This window comes from Phocoena sinus, chromosome 14, assembly GCF_008692025.1.
Source record: "Phocoena sinus isolate mPhoSin1 chromosome 14, mPhoSin1.pri, whole genome shotgun sequence".
Taxonomy (NCBI): domain Eukaryota; kingdom Metazoa; phylum Chordata; class Mammalia; order Artiodactyla; family Phocoenidae; genus Phocoena; species Phocoena sinus.
In genome coordinates, this window is record NC_045776.1 from 72175456 (window position 1) to 72190692 (window position 15237).

The window sequence follows — 15237 nt, forward strand, 5'->3', positions numbered from 1 at the left end:
TAATTGAACAGGACCAGGACTTTGTAAAACAAGATATTCAATGGTTTTGTCATACAATATGTAGATACTACTATTAAAAGTCTATGAAGTCATAACTGATATGTTTAGATGTGATCACCAAGTTCTATAATACAAATAGCTAACATTCACGGGCCGCACGTTGTTTTAAGACTTCTACACACATTAACTGACTCCTCACCACATTCTCGTATCTCCATTTTATAAATGAGGCAGCTAAGGCCCAGAGAGGTTAGGTCACTTGCCCTTGGTCACACAGCCGGGAGGGGCAGGGCCTGGAATTAAACCTGGGCCATCTGACTCCAGAGCCCACACTTTTTATTCCTTACTCTTTATACTTGCTTCATATATTCAACACATTTTTATATTCTAAGATCAATATATATTTCTTAAATTAATGGCCCATGGGAACCTTCCCAAACTCACCTTGTTCCATTTATTATCTGGATGTATATTCAGAATAAATTGCTTAACTGAAGTATGAGTTATTGGTGACTTATCACCCAGTAAACATACCCATGTAAGCACCACCCTACCTGTGAAATAGAACAACAGTAGCAGCACCCCAGAAGCCCCTCTTTTCCTCCTTTCCAGTCACTATCCCCATCCTCCTCTCCCGTGTACATAGTTTCTCATTCCGCTTTTTTTTTTAAAGTTGATTATAGCACGAGGATTCTCTCATGTCAGTAAAACTTAAGTAAATTGATTTTTCATAGCTGCGTCATAGGCTAAAGTATCACTTATTCAACCTTCCCCCAGTGAATGGGCCCATTTTCAGCCTTCAGTCTTCCTAGAAGTCCTGTGAAGCATAATTCCAAGGGATTTGGGGGTGTTGGTAGGGTTGTTCTTTTGTTCCAGGTTCACATTAAACGTGTCTGAGTGAGGTGATATGTCTGTGTCTAGCCCTGTGATTGCTGCACAATTTTCAGACAATCTGATCCGGCCGTTCCTCATCCACATTGTGTCTGTGCCCGCTCTCATGACTCATCTCAGCACAGTGACCCCCGAGGTGAGTGGGCTCTGAATTCCCCCAATGCCATCTTTGCCTTTGTCCTTAAAATAGAAAGTAAAATGTTTCCTCTGTTAATTTCTACCTCGTCTCCTGATGGTTCTCCTAAATCAGTAGCTACCGTAGACACACTTGTGTTAGAAGCCCAGAGAAAAAGGGTCTCATCTTGTTCATTTTCTTCTTGGTGGTGGATAACATGTTTGGCAGCTAGGGGGTGATCTGTGGGGATAGAGTTCACACTCTGGAGGGAAGCTCCTTTTACCAGCTTCCGCTTTAACAGTCTACGATTGTTCACAGCGCCTCACTATTTTAGAATCTCATGACATGCTCCGTAAATTCATCACATTTTTAAGAGACGAAGATCGATGCCGTGATGTATGTGAAAGTTTAGAAGGATGCCATACACTTTGTCTCATGGGTAGGTATCTATGGCTGGAATTTTATTGTGTTCTGGGCGTTGGGAAAAGCCCAGGTGTTTAGCTTTACCACCATTCTGGAGGCCACAAGCTGTTTTTAGTAAAAGTTGGAAGTGCTTACAATAAAAGACAGGTAATGAGGTAAACAGTTTAAGTAGACACATGAAACTGAAAATCACATGGAAAAACATCAGCCTGGCAAACTAGCTGAGTGACTGTAAATGAATGTTAACTTTCAGCCCTTAGCTTCCTGGCAGCCAAGGGAAAAATGAAAACGTGTTGAGTTACCTGGATAATTCTCATCTCAAGAGAGAAGAGAGCACAGTTTGGTGGGGCTTAGATCAGAGTAGGGTCTACAATGTCTGTTTTACAGTGTTTTCATTTAGGTGAGAACAGGGTTTGGGGATAGAGAAGCATTTGAAACAGCAGAGGTACACAACTCTCGTTGCCTAATTAGAGGAAATTTATTTTGCATAGAAAAAGGTTCTTGGGGCTACATTTTAAGGGAGTCGATGGTAAGAGTCCTCACAGAAAACATTAAATAAATTCAGTGAACACTGAATAACAGTGATTTTCCAGGACTTTTCAGCTATTCTTCAGGAGGTCATTGCTTGTGTTGACCCTTGGTTTTAGAATCTTGATGTAAGAAAATGTTATACTAACTTAAAAATCTGTGTACCTGACATTTTACACGTTACTTCATATAGTCCTCACATCAAGAGTGGGGGTCACCACTCCAGTCTTACAGATGAGCAAACAGACTCAAGAAGTAGGTTGAGGGTCAGCTAGCTCGCCTCTGGCAGAGCCAGGATTTGAGGCCAGGTCTGCCTGTTTCTAAGCCCTGCACAGCACTGCAGCCCCAGCACTGATGGGTTCCTCTCTACGTGGAATTTCTTCCTGCGCGTAGACATGGATGCATGAGCCCCAGGCAGAGAGCAGGGCTGGGAGGTGAGGAAGCGTGTCTGTCCGGGCCTACCGCACTCAGCCTTCTCTCTTTGTAGGCAACCTCCTGCACTTGGGCTCCCTCAGCCCCAGGGTGTTAGAGGAGGAGACAGATGGATTTGTGAGTTTGCTCACCCAAATGCTCTGCTACTGTCAGAAGTACGTGTCCCAGAAGAAATCCAACCTGACCCACTGGCACCCTGTCCTTGGCTGGTTCTCCCAATCCGTGGACTATGGGTGAGTTCTGGAGGCAGATCACCGTCTTGCTTGTCTCTGCCTGCCTCTCTTCCACCACTTCCCCCTTTCCATCGAGATCTGTGGGCCAGGCCTGCAAGCCAGCTACGTAGGCATCAGGAAGCTTTTGTCGACTGGGTGGTAAACAGGATGGAATTAGGATGAAGAACAGATAGAGGCTGTCTGGGATGTGACTGTGACACGTGGGGCCTGGGGGGAGCAACAATGCTGCTGGCAGCACAGGAAGTCTGTGTGGAGCGAGAGAGCCAAGAAAGAGCTTGGTGCCTTCTGCATCCAGGGCTCAGCGGCAATTTGTGGATCCCACTTCTCTTATAGCATCTTGCTTGCCGTGCTGAGTGGCAGTCCCCAGCTACCCTTCCGTGTGGCCATCCAGCAGGTGGAACTGACGTGCCCGCTCTCCTGCTCTCTCCTAGCCTTAACGAGTCCATGCCCTTGGTCACCAGACAGCTGCAGTTCCTGTGGGGGGTGCCTCTGATCCGGATCTTCTTCAGTGACATCCTGAGCAAGAAGCTGCTGGAGAACCAGGAGCCGGTCCACGTGCCGCCAGCGTCCCCACAGAATGTGCTTCCTGTGAAGAGTGAGTGGCTCTCCTTCCCCAAAGTGCAGCGCCTGACTGGCCCTGTGTACCTGCTCCCCTCTGTCATGTGACCTCTGACTTCTCCCCTGAAGATTTTGAGATGGCTTACATCAAGTTCACATTTAGCAAAACAGTGACTGGAAGTCCTTAGGGATAGTAAACAAGGACTAGGGAAATTTAACTATGTGAACAAAATCAAGGTTGTGTGTAGAGAATATCCACAGATGATCCATGAGGGCTGCCATGCTTATCTCTGAACTGCCATTTGGCTCTGAATTTCCAGCCAAAAATGAAAAGGGATTTGTGGACCCTTTATTACTTCTCATTAGTAGGAAGAAGCAGGAAGATCTATTTCTTAGGGGAAGTAGAGCTTTTCTGAGTTCCTAATCATAAAATAAGTCTCCCCTGTGGAGCTGCTTATACAGGTGGTAGTGGTCACTGACCAGGCTACCACCTCAGCGGCATCCCTGTTGCAGGGTCACTAATGGGTTCCTTGGAAAGGTTTCTTATTGCGCACTCTGATAAAAGTAAGGCAATGCTGTTAACACATAATTCAGTGGAGTTACTTGCCTATGGCAGATTGCCAGGTTCGGTGTGGTTTTTCTTCTGCCACCCAGTGTGTCACAAAGCTCCATCTTGTAGCTGTCAGTGAGCATGGGCTCTGTGTAACTTCAGCAGGATATAGATGCGAAGGTGTAAAACGAGAGTACAACCCCAAACTGATAATGAGTACTGGAGGCTGATGCTCCTACTTCCCTCTGAAAGCACAGAACATTGGGAATTAGCCAGGCCCCCCACCTTTGCCCCTCTTCCCATAATTCAGTCCTTGGAAGTTTCACCTTTGTGGGTTCTGAAGTTAAGTGGTTACAGTAAAAGAATCCACAGTAAGAATCAAATATGTTTGGCTTGTTCTGACAGATCTTGTGCTGTTCTAAAGAGGTCTTTGTGTTCTGTCTAAAAACCTTTTGTTACTGCTTTTCTGATTTACCCAAAAGAGGTGATTTGAATCAAAGCTGCAGCCTCACTGTCTGGCTCTGGCTGGAAATTAGGAGCTTTACTGAAGCGCTCTTCCCTTTATGGGGTGGAGTTTGGCAGATGGCTGAACTTCTGCTCACACGTTCCTCCTTCTCTCCACGCCAGCTCTCCTGAAGCGTGCATTTCAGAAGTCGGCGTCAGTTCGGAATATTCTCAGGCCTGTTGGGGGTAAACGTGTTGATTCTGCGGAGGTACAGAAGGTTTGCAACATCTGCGTCCTCTACCAGACCTCGCTGACGACTCTAACCCAGATCCGGCTGCAGATACTCACAGGTCTGGAGTCCTGAGGCGGTCTCTGCCATCTCTCACATTTGCCAGACAAGTTTTCTTAGAAGTTGATTTTCTCCTGGCTTCCTTGACTCAGAAAATAGATTCTGAAGAAGGGTATTTTTGAGCTATTCTTAGAACTTGATTCTCTTCAGTTAAAAAGCTTAAGGTCATTGCAGTCCTAGCACTTCTAGCTTGTTCCTGTGACCTGGCTTTTATTTTCATTATGAAGTGCAACTTGCTTTTTTAAAAGTTAATATTTTTTTATGAATAGAAAACTAGAAAAGACAAGGAAGCAGAAAAAAGAAAACTTAAACCACTCTTAATCCTACAGTCCATAGATAACCACCTGATCCTGAGTGTGTTACATAAATATATATTTAGATTGAAATACATAGTTTTATTTTTCCCTTTCCATTAATCACATTATAAGCATTTTATCATGTCAGAATTCTTTAAAAACCTCATTTTTATTGGTTGTGTAAGATCTCATTGCATGGATATGCCCGACATTTTCCTTTTTAGCTGAGCAAGGAAGAAAGTCCCCACTGTGAGCAGCACAGGAGTTGTTAGTATGATGGGTGTTATGAGGACAAAAGGTCTATAAACCTTGAAGCTGTTGACTGCATAAAGGGTTAAGAACTTCTCTGTTACATTTTACATTTTTTAAATCAAAGTGCTGCTACTTCTGTCTTTCACACTCACTTACTCATCTTCAGATGTTTATAGAGCACCTATGTGTGCCAGGCACTGAGGATGCAGAGGGGACTAAGACAGCCAAGGTCTGTGTTCCCAAGAGGATTACATTGCAGTAGTGAGGAGACCAATGATAAGTAAGAGGAAAGTATATTTAATATAATGAAGGACACTGTGACAATGAAAATAATGAGAGACATTATTGACTTGGACTAGGGCAGGGTTTCTCAGCCTTAGCACTGTTGACATTTGGGGCCAGATAATTTGTTGTTGTGGAGGGCATCCTATCCATTGTAGGATGTTTAGCAGCCCCTGACCCCTACCCATAAATTCCAGTAGCACCTCTCTCCCACTTTTGACAACCGTACATGTCTCCAAACATTGTCAAATGCCCCCTGAGGTGGGGCGGTGTGCAAAATCATCCTTGGTTCAGAACCACTGGGCTGATGGAGATGGAAGCCGGAGGATTTACAGTCCACTCCAGGAGTGGAGTTTACAGGTCTTACTGGTAGATTGGATTTGAGGGAGTGAGGACTATAAGTTTCAAAGATGTTGCCAGATTTCTGGCCCAAGCAACTGTGTGGATGGTGGGGCCATTTGCTGAGCTAAGGGATGACCAGCTTGGATGGGGGGGCAGGAGGTGGAGGGGGGATTGTGGGCCATCGAGAGTTCTGTCTGGCTGTGATGAGTGTAAGGTACCTGCTGGACCTGCAGCAGAGATGCCAAGCCAGCATACTGTGTACTGTGTGGAGGCTTGAGCAAAGGGGTGGGGTGAAAGGCCTGGGCCTGAGGGCCATTTCCCTAAGGAGAGTGCAGAAGGAGAAGGGGCCCAGATGAGCTGGCACCCCAGCACAGTGGGAAGGTCTGGGAAGCATACTGAGTGAGATGATTTTGAGGTAATAGCCTGTGTCCACCTTTATAAGATAACCACATTAAGCATCCCCCATTGTCCCAATGAGAGAATTGAAAAAGAAGTTTTTTGGCCAATTTGAAAGTATATGATTTTAGGGAATTCCCTGGCGATACAGTGGTTAGGACTCAGCTCTTTCATTGCCAGGGCCCGGGTTCAATCCCTGGTCGGGGAACTATGATCCCACAAGCTGTGCTGCGTGGCCAAAAAAAAAAAGACGGAAAAAAAATACATGATTTTAAAAATGAAGATGAGCTAGTCTAAAGTATATGTATAATATTCGTTCTATTAGCTTGGCTATACACAAAACTATACACAAACTAGATTAGAGAAAATAACACACTTGTTTTAAAAATACTGCTGTTTTTCTGCTCTCACAATTTACAAAATGTCTTTGTTCGTGCTCCTCACATACGTGTGTTGGTCCTGGAGCCACGTGCTGCTCCTCTGACCCGGCTCTCCAGAGCATGGCATCTTCATTTCTGTCTAAGTCGCTCAGGATGCAGCCCTCATTGAATTGGTATATCATGCTGTAAATGAGTATATTTGTCCTGTAGAAGAATACCTGTGACCTCTGCATTGTAACTTCTTACTCCATTTTTTTTAATTGAGGTATTGTTGACATGTAACATTATCTTAGTTTCAGGTGTACAACATGATTTGATATTTGTACACATTGCACAGTAAGGCTAGTTAACATCCATCACCATACATTGTTAAATTTTTTCTTTTTTTTCTTGTGTTAAAGACTTTTAAGATCTACCCTCTTAGCAACTTTCAGAAATGCAGTATATGTTATTAACTATAGTCACCATGCTGTACTTTACATCCCCATGATTTATCTATTTTATAACTTGAAGTTTGTCCTCTTTGATCCCCTTCACCCATTTTGCTTACCTTTCCCCTACCGCCAACCCCCTGCCCCAGCAACCATAGGTACACCAATCTGTTCTCTGTATCTATGAGCTTGGGTTTTTTTCTTTGTTTTTTAGTTTCTGCATATAAGTGAAATTATATGGTATTTGTCTTTCTCTGACTTATTTCAGTTAGTATAATGACCTCAAGGTCCATCCGTGTTGTCACAAATGACAAGATACCATTCTCTTTTATGGCTGAATAGTATTCCTGTGTGTGTGTGCGCACACGTGTGCGCACACATGCACACCACATCTTTTTATCCATTTGTCCATTGGTGGACACTTGGGTTGTTTCCTTTATCTTGGATATTGTAAATAATGCTGCTGTGAACAAGGGGGTACATATATCTTTACAAATTAGTGTTTCTGTTTTCCTCAGATGAATACCCAGAAATGCAATTGTGGAATCATATGGTAGTTCTATTTTCAGTTTTTTTGAGGAATCTCCATACTGTTTTCCATAGTGGCTGCACCAGTTTACATTTCCAGCAACAGTGCACAAGGGTTCCCTTTTCTCCACATCCTCACCAACACTAGTTATTTCTTGTCTTTTTGGTAATAGCCATTCTAACAGCTGTGAGGTGATACATCATTGTGGGTTTTTTTTGTTTTTTTTTTAATTTTTATTTTTTTTTGAGGTACGCGGGCCTCTCACTGTCGTGGCCTCTCCCGTTGCGGAGCACAGGCTCCGGACGCGCAGGCTCAGCGGCCATGGCTCACGGGCCCAGCTGCTCCGCGGCATGTGGTATCTTCCCGGACCAGGGCATGAACCCGTGTCCCCTGCATCAGCAGGCAGACTCTCAACCATTGCGCCACCAGGGAAACCCTATCATTGTGGTTTTGATTTACATTTCCCAGATGGTTAGTGATGTTGAGCACCTTTACATGTGCCTGTTGGTCATTTGTATGTCATCTCTGGAAAAATGTATTCAGATCCTCTAACCATTTTTTAAACAGATTACTTGTTTTTTTGTTGACTTGCCTGAGTTCTTTATATATTTTGGATATTAACCCCTTATCAGGTATATGATTTGCAAATATTTTCTTCTATTCCATAGGTTGCCTTTTCATTTTGTTGATGGTTTCTTTTGCTCTGCAGAAGCTTTTTAGTTTGTTGTAGTCCCACTTGCTGATTTTTATTTTTGTTGACTTTGCTTTTGGAGTCAGGTCCAAAAAAATCATTTCCAAGACCCTTGTCAAAGAACTTACTGCCTGTGATTTCTTTTAGGAGTTTCATGGTTTCAGATCTTACATTCAATTCTTTACTCCATTTTGAGTTTATTTTTATATATGGTGTAAGGTAGTAGTCTAGTTTCATTCTTTTGCCTGTGGCTGTTCCAGTTTCCCAATACCATTTATTGAAGAGACTGTTCTTTCCCCATTGTAAATTCTTGCCTCCTTTGTTGTAAATTAATTGACCATATATGTGTGGGTTCATTTCTGGGCTCTCTATTCTGTTCCATTCATCTGTGTGTGTGTTTTTATGCCAGTACCATACTGTTTTGATTACTGTATCTTTGTAATATAGTTTGAAATCAGGGTGCACAATGCCTCCAGCTTTGTTCTTCTGTCTCCAGATTGCTTTCCATTCAGGGTCTTTTTTGGTTCCATACAAATTTTGATTCTATTTCTCTGAAAAATGCCATTGGAATTTTGATAGGGATTGCATTGAATCTATAGATTACTTAGAGTAGTATGGACATTTTAATAATATTAATTCTTCCAGTCCATGAGCATGAAATAACTTTCCATTTATTTGTGTCTTCTTTGATTTCTTTTATCACTGTCTTTAATTTAATTTTATTTATTTATTTATTTTTCATTGCATTGGGTCTTCGTTGCTGTGTGCGGGCTTTCTCTAGTTGAGGCAAGTGGGGGCTACTCTTTATTGTGGTGCACGGGTTTCTCATTGTGGTGGCTTCTCTAAGCACACAGGCTTCAGTAGTTGTGGCACGTGGGCTCAGTAGTTGTGGCTTGCGGGCCCTAGAGTGCAGGCCCAGGAGTCGTGGCACATGGGCTTAGTTGCTCCGCAGCATGTGGGATCTTCCTGGAGCAGGGCTCAAGCCCATGTCCCCTGCGTTGGCAGGCGGATTCTTAACTACTCCGCCACCAGGGAAGTCCCTTATCAGTGTTGTATAGTTTTCAGTGTACAGGTCTTTCAGAACTCCTTGGTTAAATTTATTCTAGATATTTTATTCTTTTTGTTGCAGTTGTAAATGGGATTGCTTTTGTAATTTCTATTTCTGATAGTTCATTTCTGATAGCAGCAGATTTTTGTATATTGATTTTGTATCCTGCAATTCTACTGAATTAATTTATTCTAACAGTTTTTCTAATGAAATCTTTAGAGTTTTCTATATATAATATCACATCAGCTCAAATAGTGAATCTTACTTCTTCCTTTCCAACTGGGATGCCTTTTATTTACTTATTTTTTCTTGCCTAGTTCTGGCTAGGACATCCAGTACCATGTTGAATAAAAGTGGTGAGAGTGGGCCTCCTTGTTTTGTTCCTGACCTTAAAGGAAAAGCTTTCAGCTTTTCACAATGATGTTAGCTGTGGGCTTTTCATATATGGCCTTTATTATGTTGAAGTACATCCCCTCTGTACCCACTTTGTTGAGAGTATTTTTATCGTAAATGGATGTTGAATTTTTTCAGATGTTTTTTCTGCATATATTGAGATGATCATGTGATTTTTATCTTTCATTTTGTTAATATTATGTATCACATTGATTGATTTGCAGATACTGAACCATCCTTGCATTCCTGGAATAAATCCCATTTGATCATGGTGTATTATCTTTTTAATATCTTGTCAAATTCGGTTTGCTAATATTTTGTTGAGGATTTTTGCATCTATGTTCATCAGAGCCTGTAATTTTCTTTTTTTGTTGTGCCTGTCTGGTTTTGATATCAGGGTAATTCTGGCTTTGTAAAATGGGTTTGGAGGCATTCCCTCCTCTTCAATTTTTTGGAAGAGTTTGAGAAAGATGGGTATTAATTCTTTTTTGAATGTTTGGTAGAATTTATCATTGAGGTCATCTGGTCCTGGACTTCTATTTGTTGAGAGGTTTTTGATTCAGTTTTCTTACTAGTAATAGGTCTATTCAGAATTTGTTTCTTCATGATTCAGTCTTAGAAGATTGTATGTTTCTAGGAATTTATCCATTTCTTCTAGGTTCTCCAGTTTGTTGGCATATAATTGTTCATAATAGTCTCTTAGGATATTTTGTATTTTTTTTTTTGTGGTACACGGGCCTCTCACTGTTGTGGCCTCTCCCGCTGCGGAGCACAGGCTCCAGACACGCAGGCCCAGTAGGCCATGGCTCACGGGCCCAGCCGCTCTGTGGCATGTGGGATCTTCCCGGACCGGGGCACGAACCCGCATCCCCTGCATCAGCAGGCGGACTCTCAACCACTGTGCCACCAGGGAAGCCCGATATTTTGTAATTTTTCAATCAGTTGTCTCTTCTTTCATTTCTGATTTTATGTGAGCCTCTTTTTTTTTTTTCTTTGGTGAGTCTAGCTAAAGATTTGTCAACTTTATTTCAAAGAACTGGCTCTTAATTTTTTTTTTAAAGAAGATGTTGGGGGTAGGAGTTTAGTAATTTATTTATTTATTTTTGCTGTGTTAGGTCTTCGTTTCTGTGCGAGGGCTTTCTCTAGTTGTGGCAAGCGGGGGCCACTCTTCATCGCGGTGCGTGGGCCTCTCTCTATCGCGGCCTCTCTTGTTGCGGAGCACAGGCTCCAGACGCACCAGCTCTTAATTTCATTGATCTTTTTGGTTGCCTTTTCAGTCTCTTTCATTTATTTCTCCTCTGATCTTTGTTATTTACTTCTTTCTACTAACTTTGGGCTTCATTTATTCTTTTTCTAGTTCCTTAAGGTAAAAAATTAGATTGTTTGAGATTTTTGTTGTTTCTTGAGGTAGGCATGAATCACTATGAACTTCCCTCTTAGAACCACTTTGCTGCATGCCATAAATGTTGAAATGTTTTATTTCCATTTTCACTTGTCTCAAGGTATTTTTTTAATTTCTCTTTTGATTTCTTACTTGACCTATTGGCTATTTAGTCACCCTGTTGTTTTTTTTTAAACATCTTTATTGGGGTATAATTGCTTTACATTGTTGTGTTAGTTGCTGCTGTATAACAAAGTGAATCAGCTATATGTATACATATATCCCCATATCCCCACCCTCTTGTGTCTCCCTCCCACCCTCTCTATCCCATCCCTCTATGTGGACACAAAGCACTGAGCTGATCTCCCTGTGCTATGCAGCTGCTTCCCACTACCTATCTGCTTTACATTTGGTAGTGTATATATGTCAATGCCACTCTCTCACTTTGTCTCAACTTACCCTTCCCCCTCCCGGTGTCCTCAGGTCCATTCTCTACATCTGCATCTTTATTCCTGTCCTGCCCCTGGGTTCTTCAGAACCACTTTCTTTTCTTTAGATTCCATATATATGTATTAGCATACGGTATTTGTTTTTTTCTTTCTGACTTACTTCACTCCGTATGACAGACTCTAGGTCCATCCCCCTCACTACAGATAACTCAATTTCGTTTCTTTTTATGGCTGAGTAATATTGCATTGTATATATGTGCCACATATATAAAGAATGGATATCTTCTTTATCCATTCATCTGTCGATGGACATTTAGGTTGCTTCCATGTCCTGGCTATTGTAAATAGTGCTGCAGTGAACGTTGCGGTACATGACACTTTTGAATTATGGTTTTCTCAGGGTACATGCCCAGTAGTGGGATTGCTGGGTCATATGGTAGTCCTATTTTTAGTTTTTTAAGGAATTTCCATACTGTTTTCCATAATGGGTGTATCAATTTACATTCCCACCAACAGTGCAAGAGAGTTCCCTTTTCTCCACGCCCTCTCCAGCGTTTATTGTTTGTAGATTTTTTGACGATGGCCATTCTGACCGGTGTGAGGTGATACCTCATTGTAGTTTTGATTTGCACTTTTCTAATGATTAGTGATGTTAAGCATCCTTTCATGTGTTTGTTGGCAATCTGTATATCTTCTTTGGAGAAATGTCTATTTAGGTCTTTTGCCCATTTTTGGATTGGGTTGTTTGTTTTTTTGTTATTGAGCTGTGTGAGCTGCTTGTATATTTTGGAGATTTATCCTTTGTCAGTTGCTTCATTTGCAAATATTTTCTCGCATTCTGAGGGTTGTCTTTTCGTCTTGTTTATGGTTTCCTTTGATGTTCAAAAGCTTTTAAGTTTCATTAGGTCCCATTTGTTTATTTTTGTTTTTATTTCCATTTCTTTGGGAGGTGGGTCAAAAAGGATCTTGCTATGATTTATGTCATGGAGTGTTCTGCCTATGTTTTCCTCTAAGAGTTTTATAGTGTCTGGCCTTACATTTAGGTCTTTAATCCATTTATAGTTTGTTTTTGTGTATGGTGTTAGGGAGTGTTCTAATTTCATTATTTTACATGTAGCTGTCCAGTTTTCCCAGCACAACTTATTGAAGAGGCTGTCTTTTCTCCATTGTATATTCTTGCCTCATTTATCACAGATAAGGTGACCATAGGTGCATGGGTTTATCTCTGGCCTTTCTATCCTGTTCCATTGATATATAGTTCTGTTTTTGTACCAGTACCATACTGTCTTGATTACTGTAGCTTTGTAGTATAGTCTGAAGTCTGGGAGCCTGATTCCTCCAGCTCTGTTTTTCTTTCTCAAGATTGCTTTGGCTATTCAGGGTCATTTGTGTTTCCATACAAATGGTGAAATTTTTCTTCTAGTTCTGTGAAAAATGCCATTGGTGGTTTGATAGGGATTGCATTGAATCTGTAGGTTGCTTTGTGTAGTATAGTCATTTCACAACGTTGATTCTTCCAATCCAGGAACATGGCATATCTCTCCATCTGTTTGTATCATTTTTAATTTCATTCATCAGTGTCTTATAGTCTTCTGCATACAGGTCTTTTGTCTCCTTAGGTAGTTTTATTCTTAGGTATTTTATTCTTTTTGTTGCAGTGGTAAATGGGACTGTTTCCTTAATTTCTCTTTCAGATTTTTCATCATTAGTGAATAGGAATGCAAGTGATTTCTGTGCATTGATTTTGTATCCTGCTACTTTACCAAATTCATTGATTAGCTCTAATAGTTTTCTGGTAGCATCTTTAGGATTCTCTATGTATAGTATCATGTCATCTGCAAACAGTGACAGTTTTACTTCTTTTCTGATTTGGATTCCTCTTATTTCTTTTTCTTCTCTGATTGCTGTGGCTAAAACTTCCAAAATTTTGTTAAATAATAGTGCTGAGAGTGGGCAACCTTATTTTGTTCCTGATCTTAGTGGAAATGGTTTCAGTTTTTCACCATTGAGGACAGTGTTGGCTGTGGGTTTGTCATATATGGCCTTTATTATGTTGAGGTAAGTTCCCTCTATGCCTGCTTTCTGGAGAGTTTTTATCATAAATGGGTGTTGAATTTTGTTAGAAGCTTTTTCTGCATCTGTTGAGATGATCATATCTTTTTTTTTTTTTTTTTTTGTGGTACGCGGGCCTCTCACCGTTGTGGCCTCTCCCGTTGTGGAGCACAGGCTCTGGACGCGCAGGCTCAGCGGCCATGGCTCACGGGCCTAGCCGTTCCATGGCATGTGGGATCTTCCCGGACCGGGGCACGAACCTGTGTCCCCTGCATCGGCATGTGGACTCTCAACCACTGCACCACCAGGGAAGCCTGAGATGATCATATCTTTTTTTATCCTTCAGTTTGTTAATATGGTGTATCACATTGATTGATCTGAGTATACTGAAGAATCCTTGCGTTCCGGGGATAAACCCCACTCGATCATGGTATATGATCCTTTTAATGTGCTGCTGGATTCTGTTTGCTAGTATTTTGTTGAGGATTTTTGCATCTTTCATCAATGATTGGCCTGTAGGTTTCTTTTTTTGTGACATCTTTGTCTGATTTTGGTATCAGGGTGATAGTGGCCTCGTAGAATGAGTTTGGGAGTGTTCCTCCCTCTGCTATATTTTGGAAGAGTTTGAGAAGGATAGGTGTTAGCTGTTCTCTAAATATTTGATAGAATTTGCCTGTGAATCCATCTGGTCCTGAGCTTTTGTTTGTTGGAATTTTTTTTTTTTTTTTTGCGGTACATGGGCCTCCCACTGTTGTGGCCTCTCCCGTTGCGGAGCACAGGCTCCGGACGTGCAGGCTCAGCGGCCATGGCTCACGGGCCCAGCCGCTTCACGACATGTGGGATCTTCCCAGACCAGGGCACAAACCCGTGTCCCCTGCATCAGCAGGCGGACTGTCAACCACTGTGCCACCAGGGAAGCCCCTTGTTGGAATATTTTTAATCACAGTTTCAATTTCAGTGCTTGTGATTGGTCTGTTTATATTTTCTATTTCTTCCTGGTTCAGTCTCGGAAGGTTGTGCTTTTCTAAGAATTTGTCCATTTCTTCCAGGTTGTCCATTTTATGGGCATACAGTTGCTTGTAGTAATCTCTCATGATCCTTTGTATTTCTGCAATGTCAGTTGTTATTTCTCCTTTTTCATTTCTAATTCTGTTGATTTGAGTCCTCTCCATTTTTTTCTTGATGAGTCTGGCTAATGGTTATTCAATTTTGTTTATCTTCTCAAAGAACCAGCTTTTAGTTTTATGATCTTTGCTATCAGTTCTTTTTCACTTATTTCTGATCTGATCTTTATGATTTCTTTCCTTGTGCTAACTTTGGGGGGTTTTTGTTCTTTTTTCTCTATTGCTTTAGGTGTAAGTTTAGGTTGTTAATTTGAGATTTTTCTTGTTTCTTGAGGTACGATTGTATTGCTGTTAATTTCCCTCTTAGAACTGCTTTTACTCCATCCCATAGGTTTTGAGCAATCGTGTTTTCATTGTCATTTGTTTCTGGTATTTTTTTAATTTCCTTTTTGATTTCTTCAGTGATCTCTTGGTTAAATAGTAGCGTATTGTTCAGCCTCTATGTGTTTATATTTTTTACAGTTTTTTTCCTGTAATTGGTATCTAGTCTCATAGCGTTGTGGTTGGAAAAGATACTTGATACGATTTCAGTTTTCTTAAATTTACTGAGGCTTGATTTGTGACCCGGGATATAATCTATCCCGGAGAATGTTCCATGAGCACTTGAGAAGAAAGTGTATTCTGTTCTTTTTGGATGGAATGTCCTATAAATATCAATTAAGTCCAT

The 15237-nt window shown here is 41.4% G+C and overlaps 1 protein-coding gene across 3 annotated transcripts in view; it reads left to right on the plus strand.

Moving 5' to 3' along the window:
* UBE3B (ubiquitin protein ligase E3B) overlaps nt 1-15237 on the plus strand; it is a 57400-nt gene that overhangs the window by 14082 nt on the left and 28081 nt on the right. For all 3 annotated transcript variants that reach the window (XM_032602396.1, XM_032602397.1, XM_032602398.1), the window contains exons 10-14: nt 922-1027; nt 1325-1445; nt 2445-2622; nt 3054-3217; nt 4358-4525. In XM_032602396.1, the coding sequence (XP_032458287.1) occupies nt 922-1027; nt 1325-1445; nt 2445-2622; nt 3054-3217; nt 4358-4525 (737 nt within the window). The remainder of the gene's footprint in view (nt 1-921; nt 1028-1324; nt 1446-2444; nt 2623-3053; nt 3218-4357; nt 4526-15237) is intronic.